Raw genomic sequence first — 26429 nt, forward strand, 5'->3', positions numbered from 1 at the left:
TCCGTAACGGAGAGCACTTTAGACCACTCGGCCACTCGGGACCCACGAACATGAATGTATATTGCAGCCATCGTTGGATCTGCGTAAATGTATCGTTTTACAATAATTTGTGCTGAAATCACAATTATAAAACAAATTCAATCCATAATTGCTCGGATTATGTTGAGTGCCTCATGGTAAGGATCAAAACTGGCGACAAGTCATGATACATTGTTAGAACGGCGTTGTGTCGAACAGAAATCAGTTTTACAGCCAAACACTAACGAGTTAATTATTACGTAAAGTTATGATCAAAGGGTGCATTTTTAGACACTACATCTGACTTGACCAGTAGCATCAGCATTATTCCTTTTATATATCTGATTGTAGATCAGCCAATAGTTAGGTTTTTTACACACTGTTAAAGACACATGTATATCAAAACCTGCGTCACTCATCCCATACAAGTAACGTATCCATCTTTCCTTGCCGGAGCCCCGAGTGGCCAATTGGTCTAAAACGCTCACCGTTACGGATCACTGCCATCTCTCCTCTGTCTGCGTGGATTCGAGTCTCGAATTCGGCCAATGTGAGTATGTGAGAAAGCTTGCCAGTAGCTTCTCGTGGGTCAGTGATTCTTTCCGGGATTTTCCCGGGTTCTGCAGCCACCTTTTATACTGGCCGCCATGTATAGCCTATATTGTGCTGAAAATGGTGTTAAACCCTACAACAACAAAACCTTGCCATGCTGCCAGTCAGTTTTAAAACTAGGCTTTTATAAATGGCACTGATGCATGCTCACGGATAACACTACGTTTAAATTTGCAACAAGATGTGCCTAGCACCCATGTAATAAGATGAACAAGCAAAATGTGTGATCCAATCTAACTGGACCCCAAAATTAATTCATCCGTGATACGCAACCAACCGTTCTGTTGAAGAGATGTTTTTAATCCCGGTATTGGTTCCATATAAGCATGTTTGAGAACTTGTTATGGCACATATTCACGCTGCGGTCCATTACCAAATCCTCGGTCGAAATAAATAATCCTCTTCAAATACAAACATGGTGGATTCTGCCTCAAAGAAATTGAGAAAACCTAAACCGAAAGACAATATCTTTATTATCGCCTTAAGTCATTTTAGTTTCTGACTAAAATTCCCATATGAAAATTGCCTGAAGTCATTTTATCAGCTGACTGTAATTCCCATATTATAAAAGTAAAAAGACCCTTCCGATATTGAGAGAGACCCAGACCACTTCGAATTTGAAACCCATTGACCATGGTTACATTTAAATTTAGGTATACATAGAACAAGCTCATATAATTTATTCAAAGATTTAAAAGAAAACTAAATAGACAACGATTTATTATTAAAATTATTATTTTAAAAAACAAAAATATTCTCGAGGCCCATTAGGGGCTGAGGCCCGAGTCATATCTCGCCAACTAGATTAGACCTGATAAATAGTCTAATCTTAAGATCAGATTGCCATCACTGATTGTCAGTTTAAATGCTCATCGACTCCAACACTGGGTGAAAAATAGAACGTTTCTTTGGAAGCATACTTGAGGATGATCACGAGTTACCTTGATCCGGGCTATATATAGGATACATTGTACATAAAATTGCACACACACACCATTAGTACAATGTGCGAAACGTTTACAGGTGCTCAACCTTGGATAGGGCGTCGCACGCGCGCGGCCCGCAATATCAATTGAATATGAGGGTGGCGGGTTGTGGAGAGTTCTAATTGATCTACTAGCAGAGCGGGGCTGCTGTGTGTTACAGAAGACAGAGTTTATTCCAGTTCCACTCGGGTCTTCCTCTGTGTACGGGGGTGGGGAGGATGCATAGGGAGGAGGTTCGACGAAGGTTATGATCCTTCTGTTGTCTGCCCCGAATCTAGTTGAATTCCGGAATATGTCGAATACCTCTATATCTGAAAATGAAAGGAAAAGCCGGATGTGCATACATGATGTATTGTAGTATACAAGTTCGATGAGTCCCCACCCCTCCTCTTCACCTTCCCCACACTTAGGGCATAGTGTAACAAACCTAGGGTATATGCTATTTGTATTTACATCTATACATATAGATATGTTGCATTTTAGTGGTTATTTATTTGTTTGTGAGGAATTGGTGTTGGAAATATATCTTTCAAACCGAACAATTGGACTTTTTTTATTCGATACAGGCGTCATTCTTACTGAAACGTATTTACTAGACTTTGGCGGCTGCATAGATTAGTTTAGTAACATGTTCCTTGTCAAATTTCTTAGTTTACATAATTTGTGGGATATTCTCGCGTATAAATGTTTAAAATTGGAGATAGCAATAATTATTTGTGTTATGTGTTCTGGGCTTGTTCAGACATAAATACCGTTCACCTGCTTAGAATTGCGTACTGATTAATCATACTATTTTGTGAAAAAAGAAAAGACTAGACGTGTGGAATTAGAGCCTCGTGAATGTGTAATATTTAAGCTTGATTACAAGAAACACATACTGGTATGATCGCGTTTAAATACTCTACAAATGACAACAAATGTTGTGCGGATGTCCTAGACTAGTGTGTTCGACGTTGTCTTTTTCAGCAAGGTCTGGAGGTGAGCTTATACTAGCGTAGATCAGATTACTGACTTGTCGCAATATAATTATTTTGGCACCGGATAGCCTGGCAAATATGTGCTCTTTTGCCGAAGGCAAAATAATATAGGGAGGTGTCTTTTTTAAGGACGAAAATGATTTTGAGCATACCCAGTGATTAGAATGCTTGCCAGCAATCAGCTAATTGAATTCGTCTCTTGTGTTTTGTCAGAGCAATAGAATTTACTTGAATCGGAACAAATTGTAATATTTATTCTGGTCTGAAAATTATAGATAACAATACTCAGTATTTATAAAACGAAATCTTATAGTAAATATTCTACTGTCATCCGATCAATAAAATATACATAAAAATATCTATATATCAATCATTATCTACCCACAGCAATTTATCTATGGGAAAATGAGAGAGAGAGAGAGTGTGTGTGTGTGTGTGTGTGTGTCACGGAATTGTGTATGAGTTATATCAATATGTATATGTTGTCAAAAATGTACTTGGGTTTCGTTGCCGCGTACAGCGTCACCCGAGGGTGGTATATTTTTTCGGCTCTAGTTATTTCGAAATCCTGAGCGAAACTCGGACCCCTGCACGTGCATATTGCCGGCAGCGGGAAACCTAAGTACCTAGCTGCGCATATATGTCACAGCTAGTGTACATAGAGAGCAAATTCTCTATAACTAAATTACATTACGCAGAGTCTTGTCCGAAAGCTTACCCCTTTACGGAAGCAAATCTCCAGCTGTAGAGCTGCCTTATACATGCCGCCATGCCTTATACATGTTGCCGTACCTTATAATGGTTTGATGTTAAGTCACAGAACTCTGTGTGGTTTCGTGTGACGTATACGCTGTGTTATGGTGACGTTGGATCGGAAGAGTATACTGGTTTTCTCGGTGCGAGGGACCAGGGCTTCGCGACCATCGGGTCTGTGATTGATGTGAAGGCTCCTGAGGGATCCTTTCAAGAGACTGAGAGGAGCGGACCGCGCGTGGGTGCTTCTCTGGCCATTGACTAGAGCGCGTGGAACCGGAACATCTTGGACGTCAAATGGACGCCACGATAGTTATATATAGTGTTCCATGTTATTTCCACTATTGAATTTCTTAATTTCATGCATTCCTATTGCGATATCGTTATGTGAACGATCGATAGGTTCGTAATTTACACTGCTTTTCAATGTCGTTTTATGAACGATACATCCAAATTTACATTCTTTTCTAAATCGTTATTTGAACGATACATTCAAGACTTTCTTTATATTGGGGTGTAGATCACTTTTATTTTGTTGATCGGTGATAGGGATTTTACGTTTGTTTTGAAATTCCATTTGTTAAATTCAGGTTTTGAGTTTTTTCTCGTTGAGTTAATTGTTGTTGATAGTAACATGTTAGGAACTTTATAATTTTCCTATCTTTTTGTTTATAATGGTGTCAGATTTGTTAATATTTAAATTGCGTTTATAAATAAACATCTTGTAAACGCAGTTGCTTTCGGTGTTTTCTCTCATCCAGTCCCAACCCGGCTTCATCCTGTGAGAGAGAGAGAGAGAGAGAGAGAGATAGTACCATTTTGGGTGTGCTCCGGCCTGATTCTGCGGATGTGGTTTTTGTTCTTACTCGTCTTGATACAGCAGACAAGGCAGACGATAAGAATTATGAGGACTACTCCGCCCAGGATTCCGGCTGTAATTACCAATGACCGGTTAGCTCTGAAACAGTGCAGTGGCTATATCGGCTTAATTTTAGTCTGAGTTCACGAGTTATTCAATGTTCTTATTTGATTTCATAAATATTATTAAGAGATATAATTTTCTAAACTAAATTATCGCTTTTATATTCAAAGTAGGAGCTGAAGTCGGAAATCGACGCAGACAGAACAATAAAAAAAAAAGATCAAATAATGAACGATGAGTGCTCAGTTATTGCTGAATTCGATTGAAATGAGAGAGAGAGAGAGAGAGAGAGAGAGAGAGAGAAAATCCCGACTAATTTTGAATATATATTTAGCCTATGTTTTTGTGATTATTGTGAATTTCCTCTGTACTTTCCCCCCGTTTTACATGTGGTTTCCACAGTCATAAAGTTTAATCTTCTTGCATCCTAAACCTCTTGGTGTCGATTGGTCAAAAAATGCCTATATTAATTACGATACAAAACAGTGCCTATATTAATTACGACACAAAACTTTCAGATGTTGATACTCTACAAAATGGGGCAGGTTCAAAATTATATCAATAGATTGTACTTTATATGCGCAAGAGCTTTCGCAAATATATCTATTCAGCAACTTATACGTACATTATTAAATCAGGTCGTGCTTGTAAATGAACATTACAAAATCCAACCAAGGTACCTCTTACACGTACAACACGTTGATATGTGTACTTTAAAACGTTGTAGCATTTTCCATTAGGTACCCTTCACAAGTCAAAGCCTGTTGCTAAACGCACGTTACAGTGTCGCAGCCTATATGAATGTCACAAACACACAACACTATAAACAGCGTTACAAAAAATGTAAAGCTCCTAAAGTTAGATCTCCAAGTCATAACATGTTATAACCAGCAAATATATTTATATACAGCATATTAATTTACTTGAACCATAAAGTCACAACTCGTTGTTATATATAAGATACAGTCACAAAACTGTTATAAGTATCATATAAAAACATCATACGTTTACTCAGTCACGAACTATGTTATAAGTATCATATAAAGTATCAACATGCTTCTTCACATACGTTACCGTATCATACAATATTCTTTTTTAATTACGATATATAGATATTATGTATCTAACCACACGCACTCACAAAACGTTATTAAACGTACGTCATATAGTCACAACAAGTTCCATCTGAACAGCAGCTGTCTTTGCAATCACGAATTCTAGTCCAATTGTTCTGTTGGTAAAGGCACAAGGTACACGAGACATACTTCGCTGAAAAATGAAATGACACCACACTGCACCATTTTCAACCTTGAAGTGTAATAACGAAGGCAACAAAGTATCAATTAGCGGGATCATACTTTCGTGCACTCTCCTTATATCAGTGGATGAAACTATCTTGGACAAATAAAAAGTATTTAAGATTATGTATCGAGAGACAAAAATTAGATGAGAAAGAAAGGATCAAAAGTCATCATAACAATTAATAGCTTTTAGCATATAAATAAATCAATAGCGAACAAGAATGAATTTTATATTGTTTTCAAATGAGTCTGTATTTTTATGGCTTACTTAATGAAACAAATTGTTACATGTTCCACCATGGTTAACGCTTGATGTGAGATGTACTCACGCATCATAGTTACACTTGCCAGCTAGCATATGTCGCATGATTATACAAAATAGACATTATAATCCTCACAGTTACACTCAGTTACATAAACATTATAATCTTCAAATACATACTCAGTAACAAAACATTATAATCCTCACTGTCACACTCAGTAATAAAAACATTGTAAGTCTTGAAGCCACACTCAGTAACAGAAAAATTACAATCCTCTCAGTCACGTTCAGTAATAGAAACAATGAAATTCTCAGTCACACTATAACAGAAACATTGTAATCTTGCAAGGCACACTCATTAACATAAACATTATAATACTCGCAGTCACACTCAGTAACAGTAATATTATAATTCTTTCAGTCACGATCAGTAATAGAAAAATTATTAACCTCACAGTCACACTGAGTAAGAGAAACATTTTATCCCTAACAATCACACTCAGCAACAGAAACATTACAATCCTCACAGTCACACTTAATGACATAAACATTATATTATTCAAAGGCACACTCAGTAGTATAAACATTATAATCTTCAAAGACACAACCAGTAACAGAAAGCAGCAGAGGGGGCGAATCGGACATTTTGTCCAATCGTTATTTTGCTTAATTATTACTTTCTGCACTCAACGATCTAGTGTCGTCAGCGCCTGGTAAAAAAAAAACGACGTCGTCGTTGGGGGATCGTCCAAACGTCATTTGGTTTAATTAACACCTTCTGCGCGTCGATCCCCAGCGTCGTCAGCGTCCGGTAAGCACATCGACGACCGCGTCGATGTCATCGCCCCCTCTGCTGCTAAGTAGTTATTTACAATGAAAATTATTTACAACTAACCGAATATTTGGTCAAGTCCGATACGATATCGTGTCCGAGGATCATGTAAATTTATCGTTACGAATCCATGTGGGGTCGACTGAGCATGACTAAAAAAGTTTCGAAAAACATTAAAGTCCATGTCACCGCCGCACCATGTCTGCCAAATATTTCGTAGCGTGTGTGTATCAACGCCGTTGAACACAGCAAGAATATTACAGTTGTCTCTAATTACTTTTGGAATCTGAGTGTATCGTTGAGTGACATATATCACGTCAGTGTTTTTATGCCTGCCTCTGGAAAATATCCTAGCTGGGTTTTTTTGATTGTCTAACATAACATCATCGTACACGACTAGATTGTTAACGTCGCCATCAATATCATCAATACCCGGTGCATCATTGATATCCGTAATAAACTCAATAACATTTTTTTTAGCGATCGCTGATGCATTCTCGTTGAAATCTTTCAACACCTCGTAGCATCGTTGATCATCTACGCTAGGAGCAACCAAATACAACTTATCCCACTTCATCCATCTCATTATTAAATTGAGTAACAATTGCGTCTTGCCGGATCCAGATGGTCCGATGATAATCATCCGGATCGAGTTTGGTAACGCTGCAACATGCTTAACTGGTTCTCTTGTTTTAGTCGCCGAAAAATCAATTATATTCATATCTCTATACATAAATTATGGATCTATATTGCGTGAAGTGTAGAGTGCGTACTGGCACAAATGATATGACAACCGCTACAACAAGAAATAACAGATCGGCGCTTACTGGTAAGTGTGTACAATGCGGTACAAAGAAATTTAGATTTATTTCTATTAAACCCGGGGATGTTTTAAAAAAAAGCGAGGAGGTGACATCGCAGCCAAATTGGCAAAACTCCCCGGAACACCGTGGGCAAAGTATCCAGGAGAAAAACACCTCCCAGGATATAGCTACTGTGGCCCCGGAACACGATTAGATATTAGACTCGATGATCAAAATCAGCCCAAACCCGGTGAGTATTCAATAAACGCTATCGATAAGGCGTGTCATGCTCATGATGTTGCTTACAAAAGTAGCGATCTGCAACAGCGTCATATCGCGGATGTAAAATTAATTCACGCATTAAATGCTATTCCTGATAAATCCGTCAAAGAAAAATTGGCCTCATGGTTGGTAAAATCGGCTATGAAAGGTAAATTAATGATTGGAAGCGGAGCTTCTGGCGCTGGTAATTGAAAACGATAGCGTTTATAATAACAACATGGAATCCATCTATTATTCTCCGAGAGGATACTGGAAGGGGAAGGCCGCAATTGGTAAGCTTGCAAGCGCTGCAAAGGTAACAAAGACCACTGCGGCTAATTGGTTATCCAAACAGGCTATATGGCAAATCTATCTACCACCGCCTAAACAAATCAACTTCTCGCGCTTTGATGTCAGCGTACCTAATGAAGTTCATCAGGCTGATATACTATTTTTGCCGCATGACAACGGTTACAAATACGCGCTAACCGTAGTTGATGTTGCGAGTCGATACAAACAAGCGGAGCCGTTAAAAACAAAGTCGGCAACTGAAGTAGCCGCTGCGTTTGAAAGAATTTATCGAAGAGGCCCTCTGCGCTGGCCAAATCTATTACAAGTTGATCCCGGTAGTGAATTTCGCGGCGCTGTTTTATCAACGCTGAAACATCATAGCGTCGCGATACGACGAGGTCATACTGCGCTACATCGTGATCAGGCAATTGTTGAACGATTCAATCGGACTCTCGCTGAACGGTTATTTGGATATCAATACGCGAAGGAATTCATCCAAGAAAAACGATCTCGTGAATGGGTTAAAAGGTTGCCAGGCGTAATTGTAGCGTTAAATAACGAGATTACCCGAGTAATTAACATGAAGCCCAGCGACGCGATTAAATACGAGTATATACCCGGAAAATCAAAAATAAATAGCGTTTCCAAGCCGATTCTTGGCGATGTCACTGTTAGATATCTATATGAACCAGGAGAGCTTGAAGGCGGTAAAAAAGGGGCTACCGATCCTATTTGGAGTGTTACCACACATAACATATCAACGATAACACGATCAACTGGTAGACCACCGATCTACAGACTGGATTCAACTGCTCCTCAGCGCGGATTTACACGCGAGCAACTACAAGTGATACCTAACGATACTCAATTGCCCCCACGTGGTCTTATCTAGCGCCGTTGCGTCTATTGCACTCAAGACAGGTCAACCTCACATTGTTTTTGACATGACCGAGACTGTTATCGATCCTATCCACGGTAAATTGGCGAGTGTCTTTATCCGAATAACGCCAACTCATTATACAATTGCAACTCGCGCAGTGATTATTCTGTTGTTGTCGTAGCGAGATTATTAATTCGGCATCAATATCAAAACGCCGCTGTTTTTTTTATCCTGTTGGCGGTAACCCGAGAGTTTTCTATCAATGACGCTTGCATCGATGGTGACTTTGTCGCCGGCTTCGTCGGTGGCTTCGTCAATAACAATTCTTCGAAGCTGATTTATCCTTCGTACTCTGGACACTGCAAGATAGACTAGATTCGACCATTCGATGCGATTATCAACTATCCAAACAATTGTGTCCGTGATGGTTAGTCCCTGCGAGGAATGTATTGTTGTTGCGTATCCTAGCGTCCACGGGGATTTATCAGCACGTAGCGCGTCCTCGACGACACCGATATCAACGAGCACGATATCATTCAGCACGAGAATTTGTTTTTCTGTCCGGCCTGGAATTTCAACTTCAATGTTCTGCCGCCGTGTGTCCGCGGGTCTATAACATAACGGCACTGGACGCGTTGGAAACTTTTCCTTATGCAACGTAAACAACTTCCGCTGAAGTGTGTCTCTGACTATCTTTCTACTCGCTACAATCAAATCGTTTGGTCTCCATGTTTCCCAGAATTCATTCAACGGCGTTTCCGGAATTACCTCGCGGATTATTTCACACTGAACTCTATCCGGCTGTAATCTGATTAGTTTTTTAACCTCGCGCAGTTGTTCATCAAGTGCTCGGTAATCAGTATCGGTTTCTTCATAATAGTCCACAAAACCCCTTAACCAATCATGTGGACCCTCGCCGACAAATGGTGGTGGTTGGCCATGGTCGCCACACATGATCACCGCTGTATTCGCGCGCAGAAACCACTCAAGAAACATTTGTAAAACATCTAACGAAACAGTACATATCTCATCCCAGATGATAATGTCGGGAATAAATTTTTCACCCATTCGATCAGGAGACCACTCACCACCGCTGTATCGAAAAAAGCTGTGATAAGTAACGGCGTCAACATTTCGTTGTTTTATCTCTCGCGCTAGTCTATGGGTCGGTGTAAGCACGATTATACTTGCCCGCGTTCGAAATAATTCAATTGCCCGAGTCGTCTTTCCTGACCCGCCACAGCCGCTTAAATAAACCGTCTTGTGTCTACAAATTGGATCAGAACACGATGGTGCATTAGACCATTCTGACAATTTATCACCGCGTAAGTAGTTGTTCTCAACGGTGACATCTGCTGACGGGGAATAATCGCGTCGTATTTCATTTTTAATTCTCCATGTACCCCAACTCTCGTCCGGACTAGTAAACTCGGCTACGTTTTCCTTACACGCTACGTCAACATAAAACGAATCAACGGCTACTCTAACCGCGGTATCGGGGAATCTATTTATCATCGAGAATAAATTGATAGCGGCATAACCCAGCATAGACGCCCTCAAATGTGGATACGCCGGGCTGTCTCCATCGCTGTAGGTAACAACTGTACCCAACCTCGTTCCATTGGACAAGAAAGCTGTTTTGCAGTTCACGTATCTATTTTTTGCCACTGCGTCCTTGATTACGAAATCATATTCTGCGTCATCTATAATCAGCCGTGAGCAATATCGTTTGTAGTCGTGGTTTTTTCCACCTTGTGTGAACTTACCAATTATTCTTCTACCGAGATCTTTTGCCTCGCGGTTTCGTTGGTTAAATATCCTCCTGGACCATTCGATGATATATTCCTCGTCGGCATCGATGTGTTTTCTGGACTCGTCAATTATGCTATCTAGACGCTCCGGTTCTGGTAACCAGACTTCAGTTTGCGCTCGGTATGATATAATCGCGTCACTGACAATCAACGAAACTAGCATGCTACAATCAATCATATACCGTAGCAGCGCTATTGGCAGCCACTTCTTTTCAGCCATGTGTCTACCGATCCAAATATAGCAACAGCGATGGAGTCCTGCCGCGAATTCAAATGATACTATGCGAGCGAATCCGGTTAAATCAAAATCAGGCAGTGGTCCATTAATAGCAACACGAGTCATTTCATGTCTCGGGTGTCCAAATCGTTTGAAATACTCGGCGGCGGATCCATACCCGAGAAAACTCGCTGGATAACAGGCAACCATATCAACCGAGATCATAGCGTCGCGGTTGTATTCAGTGTTCCATAATCCACCGTGATAGTATTCCAAACAACTGGATTGTACATCCGGCAGAAATTCCTTGCGCGTTGGTCTCCACGCATTTTTCCTTGCTGCAACATGAGCTACAACCGATGGAATCGTAAAACAATTTGTTAGCAGTTGTTCATCATGCTCCTCAAATTCTATGGCGGTTTTTTTCATCCTGTTGTGAAATGCTTCAGTGCGATATAATTCACCGTTTGGTCTTACAAACTGATCAAAGGTATCCACATCGTTTTCAGCGCTGCGAAGTAACCACACTGATACAGGGTCGTTTTTACACAAGTAGGCAATAGCATCAAATAGTTTCCTCTCCGCGAGAAAACCGTCCCGGGAGAATTCTTCTCCTAAAAATTCTTCGGGTATATACTTTACTGTTCTATCCCGTGGAAACACTGTGATCGCGAGCGTCCACGCGTGTTCGTTATGATCAATAATTTTGATTGGGGCTCCTTTCGATTTATACTTCGATTCGTATAATACTTCACCGGTTATCGTTGTAACGGTTATTGGAAATCTCAGCGATGTTTCTAATCTCGCTATGTCGCTGATGGTTGCTCCACGCTCTTTTACGGTTAGTTCCCACTGGTTGATTTTGCTACGTCGTAAATCAGTCAATTTGTTTCCTCGACATGCATTTGTAAAATGCTCTATTATTCGTTCTGCTACACAATTTATCCCAGTTGACTGTTTCATCGGTTTCAGTTTTCAGATATCAGGTTTCTTATTTAACGGGTATATTCCATAAACAACTGCTGTTTCAGGATACGCTCGTTCATAGTATGGTCTGTCAATTCCGGTTAACAACCCCGGCTTGGAGTCGCGGCTGACAATGACTGTTTTCATGTCGCTGAGAACTGGTTCAAATTTATCACGTATGATCCAATCGCCTGATTCCACCCGGACAATGAATTTTACTCTGAAGAAATACCTTTTACCGTCAAGTTGTGATATTATCATTGCTGCGCGGTTGTCGTTCATGGTAGCATCAACAACACCATCAATTCGAAATGTTGACCAACTATGAGATGCACCATCACGTTTGAATTCATTGATACAATCGCGTATTTTATTCAACAGGGTTTTATCGTTTATTAACGCTTTTGGTGTGTCCTTGAGGACTCTATCGAGATTGAACTTAATATTTTTCCGGGGCTTAATTACTGCTAATCTCTCAAACTCATCCATATAATTAAAACAAGTATTTAAATAAAAGAATATAGTATAATGAATAAATGCAAATGGTTGATGATTGGGTCGACAACCCCGTGCAATAAATCATGTAGAGGTGAATTCTGCGGGTATCATTTACAAAGCGTTCGTAATGGTTCTCTTGGCCCCCTCCCGTGCTTGGTTTGCCACGTTGGTGTAAGAGGAAAATCGCAGTTGTGTATTAATTGTGGCGGAAAGCGATACAGGGAACTAAAACGCTATTACGATAAACGAATAAAAAACGCCGTCATTGACCCCACCGCCGACTTCGTCATCAAAACCCCCCAAGACTACATTGAAAGGTTTATAATTAAACCAAATAATGAATTAGACAAGTAGTATTATTATACAAATGGACCAAGAATTTCAGCCGCATCCCGTGCTCGTTAATTACGAGGCATCTCGAGACGGTATTGTTAGAAATTGTAGACTGAAGAAGCCGGTTGGATGGAAAAATAATCACGGATACTTGATGTTTGGTGCCGGAAAGAAGAAGTATTATGTTCATAGGGTGGTATTTGAAGCATTCAACGGATTAATCGAGGACGGTCTCGTTATTGATCATATTGATGGATGTCCTCAAAATAACAGACTGTGTAATCTGCAAGCCATCTCTCAGAGTGAAAATAGTAAAAAAGGCCAAACTGGTAAATGCTCAAAAAAAGCAAAAAGCGTAAAATCATTTGATACAACAACTCACGAGGAAAAAATATTTCAGTCGATGAATGAGGCAGGAAAATATTTCGATATTTGTAGAGCTTCAATACAATTTGTTGCAGAACGAGTATATCAAACAGCGATCTCAAAAAAGACGGGTCACAGAATTCGATTTTCATATATAACATCAAAGGGAGATAACTCGTTTTGTGATAGCGTCGCATGACAAGAGTTACGTCCCTTGAAGTCCAATTAATGTTGCGATTAATTAATCATTTTACGATGAAAACTAATGAAATACACGCTGTTATCTAACAGCTGTATTCTTTTTTTTAGTGTTTTATTTGAGTATTTGGTTTCATTTAAATGCCGTGAAACACCATTAATAAGTATTTAAGGGTTTAACGATTCAAGGGAATTCAAATTAACACACACCTTGTGACGCCGCTGTATTAGTCACTTTATATATAAGATGACTCGTTATAAGCCTGGGGCTTTCGAAAGCCAATTCAACTAATCAAAACTAACCCACGCTCTTGACCCGGGCGTGTGGTTGTCTTTTGTTCACAATCATGCAACCGGGTTAATTTAATTGGGTTGCTTTTGATTGGTTGAATTGGCCGTAGAGTTCCGCCCCGCCGTTTTATGTTTGTGCTGTCTTGTGTCGTCCCATCATCCATCAATCATTTCATTGTAAATATATTCATCCTTAATTAAGTACATGTAGTGATGTCCCCCAAGCATATCTTCTGGGCGGTCTACGATGACGTTTGTCACCCTAGGCCTCCCTCCCCGGAGATGTATGCTTTGGGGTTCCAAGATGTGAATGTCCTTAATTAAGTATATGTATATGCCTGCAATCTGCCACAACACTCGAGTGGAGATTTACGGCATTGTACTGTCCATGTATGCCTGCAATCTGCCACAACACTCGAGTGGAGATTTACGGCATTGTACTGTCCATGTATGCCTGCAATCTGCCACAACACTCGAGTGGAGATTTACGGCATTGTACTGTCCATACAAAAAACGGGGTCAAAAATGATCCCCAATAATTTTATTAAACTTAAATTTTATTAAATTTTAACTTAAATTTTATTAAAACTTTTGATATTAGAAATAAAATGTTTATAAGAATATGGATTCCCAAGACATCAATAATATATTAACTGAGATTTCAAAATTAAAAAATCAAGGAATTGAATTATCTGATGGTCTCGACAGTGAAAAAATATTATCCGATTATGAGATTATTAACGAACAGTCGAAACGGGGGCGTTTTACCCTGGCCCGCGAGTACTTTTTTATAAAACGATTACAACATACGATTAATGAAAACTTGTACCACAATGACGCAAATGCATTCATTGGACTATTCACTGCCGTTGAAATAATACGAAAAAAAACTTGGACGTGTTTATGAACGACGCCGGGAGATTTTTAGCAAGATCAAAAACATTAGAAGGATTATAGACGAAAACTCCGGCGAGAAATTAGAAATTGCTTCGCAATTGCAATAATGGTAGGCGAATCACTTACTACTCGGCTAGCCAGAGAGCGGCTAGCGGCGCTTAAAAAGTTTATACCGTTACGAGACAGGGTCCGAGAACAACTTCAAACGCGGCAGCAACTACAAACCGATTTTACTGTTGGAAGCGAACAACTCTTTGCCCCGGTAACTAAAGCGACCAAAGATGTTACGGCGGCAACTGTACCCGTTCTCGATGCGCTTGAAAAGATAGCGGCTCAGACCGAACAAACAAAAAGGTCTTTAGAAACACTCCCTGCGAAAATAGCGGCTGCTACAACACGGAGGCCGCCACCACTCGCTATAACGGAACCACAAGAACCTTATGTTACAATGGCCGACGAAGAAGAATTAGGTGCTACTGCGAAAAAACCAGAAGAAGAAATACCGGAAGAAACACCAGAAAAAGAAACACCGGAAGAAAAAAAGAAAGAGGGGAATATACCCCGTAATGTTCTTAAAAAGTCCGCAATAGATCAAATTAGAGACATCGACGACGATGAAGAATTAGTTAATTTTGTTGCTACAACATCAACTAAGAGCATTCGAGATGAGTATATCAATGAAGGTTACAAGAAAAAATAACCTCGACGGAGAACTGGGCAAGAATAGTGTATTTAGCGAGTAAACATAAAGATGCATTACCACATCGTGGTGATCCAAATTACGATGTATTCCTCGAGAAAGTTAAGAGTAGAACACCAAAAAAAGGAAAAGGATACCCTGTTGGTAAAGAATCCTACGGCGTTACCTGCCCTAATAGTGTTCTCAGTGATATATCACGGCTGGAAGTACTAATCGGAGGAAAACGAGCCGGAAATAACTCTACGGAAATAATCAATGAGGCCGCTGATATTTGCAAGCGGTTATTTGCAGGCGGTATTATGGACATTAATGCATATCGAACGCTCATAGACGAGCTCGTGGATGATTAATTGGAAACTGGTGTTTTAATAAGGATGATCATACACTACAACCACGATAAACCAGTACTCGTCTACGTGGTAAACTCGCGATTGCCTGTTTACCGCGCGTACTATGGAGATGGTCTCGGTAGCACCATTGCGGGGTTATTTACAAGAATGGCTCCAAAAGTAGCGCCGTTAGCCAAACAATTAGGAATGAAGGCTATTGATGTTATTCGTGATAAGGGAATCAGCGCTATTGGAGATGTTGCCGGAAAGGCGCTTTCAGCCGCGCGGGACAAACTAATGTCATTGGTGAAATCCAAGAGATTTTCAAAAAGAAAACAGAAACCACCGGTAATGCCATCAACGACAGTGATGCCTGCAAATGTCAGTAAAGTAATAAATAACGCCGTGGAAGAAAAATTAGAGTCGTTGGCGACGACTCAGTCGTTGGCGACTTCGCCATCAGCCGATGCGGCAACCAACGCGCTCATGAACGCGATAGCGGGAAGTGGTCTACGACGAAAAAATCGCAATTGAAAACATCAACATGATAAATAATAGAATGTTTGCTCGTACCGCTGATCCCGCGTTTGATATGGACGCCCCAGTGCGCAGGGATGATTCTGTCCGTGATTATCAATTTTATTCTTATTATGCAGCGCAACCTGACCTACGATCGCGAATTGAACTTCAGGTCCAAGATACCAGTAAATACTTTCTGCCGTGTGAAGCGTTTATCGAAATCGAGGGAGAACTCGTGACAAATGCCGCCGATAATGCACCATACGCAGATGACCATCGTGTTCGAGTTGGCTTCGTCAACAACGGTATCATGGCGTTATTTGAGAGCGCCAGATATCTTATTGACGGGCGAGAAATTGAATCAATAGAACGCGAGGTTGATGTTGCAACGACGATAATTGGGTTGGCGAGATACTCGGATGATTATACAAGATCGGCGGGCCCATCTATAATGTTCGCAAAGGACACCACTAATAACGCTGACCATATTCAGTACATCAACGTGCTGGCGGAAAGAGATACCGCAGTTGCTGATCAAGCTGAAGCAGCCAATCCAGACCGCAGAGCAAGACCAGGCGCTAATTTCAATATTATAAAAAGTCTTAACGATAATTACAATATGGGATTCGCAACACGAGTAGGGATGTTGCAAGGACCACGCCGACAGTTTTCATGCGCGATTCCACTCCATCACATATTTGGATTCTGCAGAAATGTTAGGAAGGTTATCTATGGGGCTAAGCATACAATCGCGCTGACGCGAAGGGGCGATGATAACAATGCAATATGGCGTGCTGCTGGCGTCGCTGCCGGTAAAGTCATTTTAACTAAAATGGCATTGTGGATGCCGGTGCTGACTCCATCAGTTACCACGGAAGCACGATTGTTAGCATTTATGGAACAGGGAGGGAAATCGTTGTTGAGTTGGCTAGCGGTAACAACTGATGCTAAAGAGGATAACGTCGCCGATACGTTTACATGGCACCTGGCATCAAAACAAGGTGTTTCAGCCCCGCGTCATATATTCATAGCGCTGCAGAATAGGGAACGATTGGGCAGTCAAGAACGCAGCCATATGATATTTGATCAATTAGGAGTCAGGGATGTTTCGCTGAGAATAAACGGACAACAGGAACCATCCGAGGACATACAGCTTAATTACGGCGACAACCATATCGCACGTGTGTATCATCGATTGCTGTCATATATGGGTCGTGATCAAAACGTCGACACTGGTTTGCAAATATCACAACTTGATTTTAAAAACCTGTATCCGATTTATTATTTTTCGCTGGAACATCTTGATTTAACGAGACAATCCGTCGTTGATATACACTTCCGAGCTCGTATAGCCCCGGGTAATGTTAATTATAGAGCGGTTGCTGTCATTCTCAGCGATAAATCAATGCTGCTAGAAGGTGTTGGTGGACGAATGAGAATCGTTGATGCGCCAGTGGAAAACATGTAATTGAAAGTATAAACGCGTTTACAATAAATGTCGTATAGTGTCGTCAGTGTAGAGTTGACTGATGGTCAAGTCAAGAAATTACGATCAAAGTCGGCTAAACAATGCGGAACCACAATAACGCTGAAGCCGTCACAGATGGCGGGTGGTAATCATAAGATATCGTTGACGGCGCGTCAAATAAAACATTTCAATAATGCGATGGAGAATAAAAAAGGTGTTCAAATAGATTTTTCAGCCGCAGCAATTAAAAACATGGAAAAGACCGGTGGGATATTTCCGCTGTTAGCTGCGATTCCAGCGTTGATTGCCGCGGCCGCACCAGCAGTGGCTAAGGCGGCGGCGTTAGGAGCCGTTGGAACCGCGGCGGGGATGGCATTAAAGAAGGCAACCGGGAAAGGCTACAAAAAAAAACGACTCGTAGCCGGAAAGGGTCTAAGACTACCGGGAACCCCGTATTCATGGTACTCGGGAAAGGGTCTAAGACTACAGGGAACCGTTTAATGACTCCAATGTCTAATTTTGATTTAATAGACGCCGCAAACGCGCTAGCGATAAAAAACTTCAGAGGTGTTTTTATGAGGGATCAATTACCGGCGGCACCAAGGAATATTGAAACCGGCATAATTAACCTCGATGGGTCCTCCGGAGCGGGAACTCATTGGGTTGCGTACGCGATTGATCCGCGCGCGATCGTCTATTTTGATTCATACGGGTTAGCTCCGCCGAAAGAGTTCATGCGGTATGTCCGGGCGTGTTCAGCCCCGGTTTTTTATTCCACGCTGCCAACACAGCAATTAAGTGACCCACCGATATGTGGCCGTGAGGTATTGAACGTACTCGCGGCGATTTCATCATCGCGGAAACCACCTCATGAGGTTGTAAACGAATACACTAGTGGGGTCGTAGAGGCCCGGCGGGTTAATTAGAAACACCGTTTTTTTACAATAACGATGATTGATATCTGGGGACGACCGGTTTCGGCGGTGAAAGAATCCAAGGAAACGCCCGCCACCGATGACATAAAAAAACTAATCGAGGATGAAATCGCTGATACGTTGAATTTAACAAGTGTTGACCCAGGCGAAATAGTTGTATTTCAAGACCGCCAGGGTAAATTGAAATCCAGTAATGTGTCGCTGGATGATGTTTTAACACGACAGCGTGATACCGCCGAGGACGCTATCGCGTTGTATACCGGCGACGGACGACTCAAACCGGGTGAACATCTATCGACGATAACATTAATCCGAGACGGTTTTACGAGGTTGGATAAATCGGTGACCGAACTTGACGCGCAGGTGAAAAAATCTATCACCGATATACAGCTCACTACCGCTAGTTTTTTCGGGACCCCGACGGTAACCGAACCGAATCTTGCGGGGATAAAAACTACTATTTCGGAGTTTACAACGCTGTCGGGTCAATTTTACACGTTGCGAAAAAATTTTAACAGGGTCGATAACAACTTTGATAAATTCTTTGGTAAAAAAAATACCAAGCTGGATGAGATTACAACAACTATAAATGATATCACTGCGTATGGACAGGAAATAGTAACGCTCAAAACCGAGGTTGAAGCGAACAAAAAAAGTATAGACTCGCATGAACGGGAAATAAGAATAATCGCTGTTGATACTGCAGTGAGCAAACAAAATATCGACGGGTACACACAGGAAATAAATACACTCATTACTAAGGTTACAGAGAACAAAAAAAGTATAGACGGACATACACGGGAAATAGGAATAATCAAATTTATTGTTGAAGCGATTAAAGACGGACTACCGAGAGTAGAAGAGCAATTCAAAAAAATAAAAATCCCTCATGAGAACATCATCAACACAGTATACACAATTCGGCATGGATCATTCGATTGGACTCCTACACAGAATACAGTAGATATCACCGCAACTGTTAAGGGCATTTATCGATTGACATTGATTTCGGCGATGCAGTTTAGTATATCATCGTCGAGTTCATCCGGGTTTAACAATACAGTGTCAACAATCATTGACAAGGACACAATTGAACGGTTTGTGATTAAGGCCGTTGATAGCAGTCTATTTAGGACAAACATCACATGGTATGTGGAATTTGTAGCGGATCTAAGTAATTAAAAACACTAGCTCTTTTAAAATAAAAATGACCACCAGGGTAATTGAATCAGAGGTATCACCGACGTCACATCAATATCGATTCGATACCGCAAAAGAATTCTCCGCGAATTTGAAAACGCTTTCCGAACAATACCGCGCAAAAATAAAAAAATACCGCAGAAAAATAACCACCATCGACGCGGTCGTGTACTCGGTGTCGGGTATAGTAGCCGGTACCGGTGTTATTTTATCCACGGTAACCACGATAGCCCCGATCGCTGTTCCAATCGCTGTTTCCGCGATGACAACAATTGCTGGAGTCGCCAACGCAATCACTAGGAAGATATTATCGTGTTTTCAGAAAAAACTCGACGAGTATACAGTAAAACATCAAATAGTATCCGACGCGTACTCGAAATTATCCGGGTTGATCTCATTATCGATTGATAATTTGTTCATATCCGATGTTGAATTCTCCACGATGGTCCAGTTGTATAGCTCCGCGATGTCAAAAATCAAGGATTTTCAACTGGAAGCCGAAACCACCTGGTTGTTAAAATTAGACACTAAAAACAACGAATAATAATAATGTCGCTGAACCCCGAAGGGTCTCAATTACTTCAGCGGATCGCGGAGAACACCACTCCGGTACAAACAAATATGATATCAATAACGTCAACGAAACCCGAATTTAGTGTGAACTTCCCATCGCCGGTTCCAGTGAAGGAAATAGCGCTGGCAAAATTGCGAGTATATCACAGTTGGCCTAATATCCGAGCGGACGCATTTAACGGACAACAACCTAATAACTCGCTGGTTTTTGCATGGACAAATAAGCCCGATGGGACCCCAGACTGGAATGAGGTTACAATACCAACTGGGTCATACCAAATAGAACAAATCAATAAGGAATTTCAACGCAGGATAAAATCGATCACAGGAAAGGAATCAAAAATCGCTATTACGGTTCATGAACCGACGTTATCGTCGACGATTGAAATAAGCACACCGGGGTATATGGTTGATATTTATAACAGTTCAATAAGAACCATACTAGGTTGGCCCGAAAATCCACCTAATGAAAACCCCGCGGGCTTGCACACGAATGTGCAATCGTATCATAAAATTAATCCCATTTATCAAGATAATTTGTCTATTATGAAAAACACGTCATTACCCAGCAGGTTTATATTTCAAGACAGGGACGCCATGCAGTGGTATTTTCAGTATGACAAAACCCCTGAATCGATCGTCGTATTAACAGTTAATTTAAATGATATCACTAATGCGTTTGCCGAGATTAATTATATTTACCATTCACAACTAGAACAGCTACGAGAGACAAAAGCACAAGAACACGTTGAGGTGTTAAATCAACTTATATCAGACATGGAATATATCAATGAACGAATCGTTAAAATAATATCCGCTAACAGCGATGGTAATAAACAAAAATTCCTAACCGAGTATAATATCACAGAAGCCGATTTACCCAATTTCAAGTTTCCAGGATACAACGCGCCAGAACTAAAAAATTCTCTTAATGATTTTCTCGGTCCATCAACTATCCTCAGACACGATAACGGAGATGGTGGTAGGCATATTGCCCCGTACAACGTAAATATCGCATCGGTGATAGCAATTAATCTAGTGTGTGATGCTATCGAAGGGAGTTACCAGGTGGATACCAAGCAATCAAATCAGGCTCAACAGGGGTACATCCTTTATTCATTTTCACCAACAGCCCCTCCGGGATTTTTAATCGTTGAGAGTCCGATTAATCCGGTCTATATGCGATGCCATGATCGGTTTTTAACGAGAATTAATTTTAGACTTACCGATCAGTCAAATAACCTAATTGATCTACAAGAGGAGGAGTTAGTGATCACTCTGTTTGTAAGATCATAGCAGCAGAGGGGGCGATGACATCGACGCGGTCGTCGATGTGCTTACCGGACGCTGACGACGCTGGGGATAGACGCGCAGAAGGTGTTAATTAAACCAAATGACGTTTGGACGATCCCCCAACGACGACGTCGTTTTTTTTTTACCAGGCGCTGACGACACTAGATCGTTGAGTGCAGAAAGTAATAATTAAGCAAAATAACGATTGGACAAAATGTCCGATTCGCCCCCTCTGCTGCTCAGAAAGAGGTATAATCCTCATTGTTACACTCAGTCACATAAACATTATAATCCCGAGAGTCGCATTCAGTAATAGAAACGTTATACTTATCAACATCACATTCAGTTCTAACGTATGACTTAGGCTTATTTACATCGAATCATTGACAAGTCTATTGTCAAGGGGGTTTAGAACGATATACGAATTTGAATATATATTTATCTTGGTTTAAGAATTTATACTTGCAAATGTAGTTGATCGTGGGTGGGATGCATCAACTTTTTATTCTATTAATTTCCGCTCACTTCTCAGATCAAGTGAATAAAATTCTTATGTTTTGCTTTGTTATACCTATCCAAAAATGTGGACCTTTTTGATCTCACTCGTGCATTTTATTTTTTTTAAAGAATTTTTTATATTAGCAGGTGTATGCAACAAAAATATATATGAGCATCAAAGTTGTCCGTTGCACCCTGACTAGGAACGGTTAACCCTACAACTCGATTGGATGGACAAATGTGCACATTATAGGAGATTCCCGCTACAACGAATATAAAGTTCTGGAAGCAGAACGGAAGCTGTCGACGGGAAATCCAATACTGTATTGACAGCAGAGCTTTTATTTGTCTACAACTATACATTGATACAAGACATGTCATCCGAACGATTACAATAGTATTTGGGTCCACTGCGGCCAGAATATTCATTGAAATACACACAAAATCAGTAAATTGGTAAATGCGCATACCAAAGCTAAAGTTCCACGTAGAATGCGACTGAAACAAGTTATATAATAGAATAGTTACATTTAAATTTTGACAATTAATGGGTCCATTCAAAAACGTGATAGGGGCCCCGAGTGGCCGAGTGGTCTAAAGCGCTCACCGTTCCGGATCACTGCCATCTCACCTCTGTCTGCGTGTGTTCGAGTCCAAGGCTCGGCTAGCGTGGGTACGTGGGAAAGCCTGCCAGTAGCTTCTCGTGGGTCGGTGGTTCTTCCCTGGGTTTTCCAGGGTTCTTCCTCCACCAGTTATACTGGCCGCTATGTATAGCCTATCTTGTGCTGAAAAATGGCGTTAAACCCTAGAACAACAACAACAACAAAAACGTGATATTTTTATATTTCCGAGGAATACTTACATTTGTCGCAAACAAATAAAGTATGCACGCTATGTATGCAGATAACAAGCAATAAAATGTAGTGTTGCTGTACGATTTAGTAAGGCCTCCACATTAGGCCTATTTTAGTGTACTACACGATTTAGTAAGGCCTCCACATTATGTAAATTAGGCCTATTTTAATGTTGCTACACGATTTAGTAAGGCCTCCATATTAGGTACATTATGCCTATGTTAGTGTTGCTACACGATTTAGTAAGGTCTCCGCATTAGGTAAATTAGGCCTATTTTAGTGTTGCTACATGATTTAGAAAGGTCTCCGCATTAGGTAAATTATGCCTATTTTAGTGTTGCTACATGATTTAGAAAGGTCTCCGCATTAGGCAAATTAGGCCTATTTAGTTAGAGACCCCTTGTTTAGAATGGAGTTCTATGAAATCTGAATCAATGGACGTGTATGGGATACTGCTATATTTCTGGTTACTTTCACACGAAGATGATAATTGTATTCTAATCTGAACGGTAATGTTACGGAATTCTAATAGTTCTTTCCTGTGCTTAAAATATTGGTTCACTTCAGACCATAATATATCCTGATAATGTTCAGCTTTGAAAATTTAGAAGTGGAAATTGAGGCTTATGTGTGGGCAAGACCGTACAAGCCAGCTAAAGAAAGACTCTGTGTGTGTGTGTGTGTATATATATATATATATATATATATATATATATATATATATATATATATATATATATATATAAAGATAGATATATAGACAGACAGACAGATAGATATATAGATAGATAGATAGGTAGTTAGATAGATAGAAAGCAGATAGATAGATAGATAGATAGATATGCATGTAAGGTGCATGTCTTTGAATGAAATCATGTTTATGTGTTACACCGTCTCCTACTTTTCAAGCGAGTTTGTATCCCCACACTCAAATTAGGCTAATTAAATTAAATAAAGTATCGCTACTTTTTCACAAATGATATATTTAACTATGGATATGTACGCACAAAATTACTTATAAACTGTAGCTTTTAATAACTTGACCTCCGTTACAGCTGCATATAAACATTGCATTCCCCCACAGTTGCGAAAAAGTGTTTTAATCACTTGTTTTGTTACTTTTTTTTCCTGAAGAAAACGGTTTTGTAGGCTATTCTTAGTTCTATTGTCTTTAAGTTTTCATCTGAAACAGCAAATTGCTTACCCAGCTGTACAATCAGAAACACTTTCCACATCCTGTTTACTTTGACGACCAGATTATTACAGAACACTGTCTTAATTCCCAATAATAAAATGTGTTATGACCTCCATTGGATGACGTCAACGAAATCTAGATAAACTTATTAATGGGACCTATGTTGTGTCTCCAATAGGTTGTATTTTATGCACTTAAGAGACGTGACTTAATGCCTGGCTGAAGTTCAGTTAAACAATGATTGGCGTTAGCGTGTTGTTGTATTATTATGCAACATGAATAGTCTACGAAATATTGAACCTTCCGATACTGAATTCAAATCTACATGACTTGTCTGCGGAATACTAAAACTTCCTATACTGAATTCAAATATACGTGACCAGAATATCTATATACCCAATAGATTGATATTGCGATATGTCACCGTTTGAACAGGAAAGATCGGAACAAAACCTTTATTTCTATTATTTATTTTGATCTCAGGTCATCAAACGCAGGTAGCATATTTTAGAAACAAAGCATAAGATATGACTAATTGTGATATGAATATTTTGAATATGCAACAATTTTAGGATGCAAACGGTGAACAAGTATATGCAGACTTTGGAAATGGAATATTGAAAGAATCTTAAGATTATCATTCACATCCGTTTTCCCCAAGTTTTAAGTTTTACTGTTTTTCTTTTTCAATGTACATTATCCTGAAAGATAAGTAGCAAAGAACAATTAAATACTATTTTGTCTTTAACATATAGTATTTGCCTATATTAGGACAGAATTTTTTAGTACAAGTAACAAGATTGAAATTTTCTCTAAATTGTATTAAGAGTAAGTTTTGATTAAATTGTATTAGAAGTAAATTGATAAATCATATTGGGAGTAATCTTCTACTAAAATATATTGAGATTTAATCCATTTATTCGTATCCTACTATTCAACAATGATTGCGCTATTATGATCAAGTACGAACCGTCTTATACAAAATATTACTTGTATCGCAGACTCAGCACAAAAGAGTATATTCAGCAGGTTATAAAAATAGCGAACTAGACAGATTCCAAAAATTCTTATGGAGGGCAAATGTGCTGATCTTGCAGAAGTACTTACGTAATAATGTACATAGACCTAGACAATAATCTGTAAGAGACTACGAAGCCTCGCTTTGAGATTCTGGCCAAACGCAAGAGCTAAAGAACGCGCCATATTTGGCGTTGTCTTAAGAAAGCGGGTATATTAAGCCCAGCCGCGGGTCGACATCAGTTTTGCGGGCCAGAAGCTCAAACAGGCTTCCGTCTATGTACAATTTTTCATAGTATAAGACTTTTTAGTGTTATAAGAATTTGTAGTGTTAAGAGGTTAACCTAACATCAGTATGTTTAAACATTAGATCATTTCAATATTTCTTTACTATTATTTAACATAATGTATTAGAAAGTTTAACTGTTTGAAGAACTCATATTTACTTATAATTATATTATTGATTATAGTAAAAGCAACGTTCGCTACCAACTTCATACTCAATAATAGTTAATTTAGAAATAAAATACTCTTTATATAATAGAGTGTAATATGTTGACATTTTAGAATTAATTCAGTAACATATATTTCAATTACGGTATTAGTCTGAAATATTGAATTTTAGATTCTTTTGCTATCGTGAATTTATTCGATATTTAATTATCTGTATTACATTCTAAAACGGCAGTTATTATATAAGTGTGATGTTGGTAAGTGAAAGAATATCGTAGTTTTATATGTATTTCTTATATCCGAAAATTGAGCGTGTTGTAGTTTGATATTGAAATGTAAGTTTATATGTTGAGTATTTCAATAAAGTTTTGCTGGCCAGAAGCTCAAACAGGCTTTGTCTTTGCAGCTCGATCCCGAGTACCTTCAATTCCCCAAGAATGTAGTCACGTCTTCATCATCGAGTGACACTTACATCAAATGACTTGAACTTCCTTTCTTTTCTCTCTCTCTCTCTCTCTCTCTCTCTCTCTCTCTCTCTCTCTCGGAATTGAGAACGGATTGACTTAGAGTTTACCAAACAAATTCTTCGTAAAAGCCTGATGAAGAAATCTCTTACGTAAAACCTACACTCCAGGGACTTATCTACCATATAGCAAGAGTATGCAAAGCATCAGGGCTCAAATATCCAAGCTACGCCATTGCCATTGCTACATCCACTGTAGCTTGTACCCTTCTAAATATGTATGAACGGAAAGCAACAAGGCTAAAAAATGTGCAAATAAATATAGTAATTTAATGTAATAATTGATATATTCTCTCCTAATTGTTGCTAAGGAGGGGTCCCTGAACATTGTCGTCTTGTTCGCTTCTCAAACCAATCGTAAGCTTTCTATGTAAACAACCAGATTACTGTCTTTTTT

General features: G+C 39.8%; 1 protein-coding gene across 1 annotated transcript; it reads right to left on the bottom strand.

Moving 5' to 3' along the window:
- Positions 1-1086: 1086 nt before the first annotated feature.
- Positions 1087-24173, bottom strand: LOC149801864 (uncharacterized). The gene is made up of 4 exons (XM_089954359.1): positions 24049-24173; positions 5429-5537; positions 4162-4304; positions 1087-1927 (listed from the first exon to the last, which is right to left on the bottom strand). The coding sequence occupies exons 1-4, from the start codon at positions 24077-24079 to the stop codon at positions 1500-1502; spliced, it is 711 nt and encodes a 236-aa protein (XP_089810485.1). The 5' UTR covers positions 24080-24173; the 3' UTR covers positions 1087-1499.
- Positions 24174-26429: the final 2256 nt, after the last annotated feature.

This window comes from Sinohyriopsis cumingii, chromosome 4 (genome assembly GCF_028554795.1).
Source record: "Sinohyriopsis cumingii isolate HCF-2022 chromosome 4, ASM2855479v2, whole genome shotgun sequence".
In the NCBI taxonomy this organism is placed as follows: Eukaryota; Metazoa; Mollusca; class Bivalvia; order Unionida; family Unionidae; genus Sinohyriopsis; species Sinohyriopsis cumingii.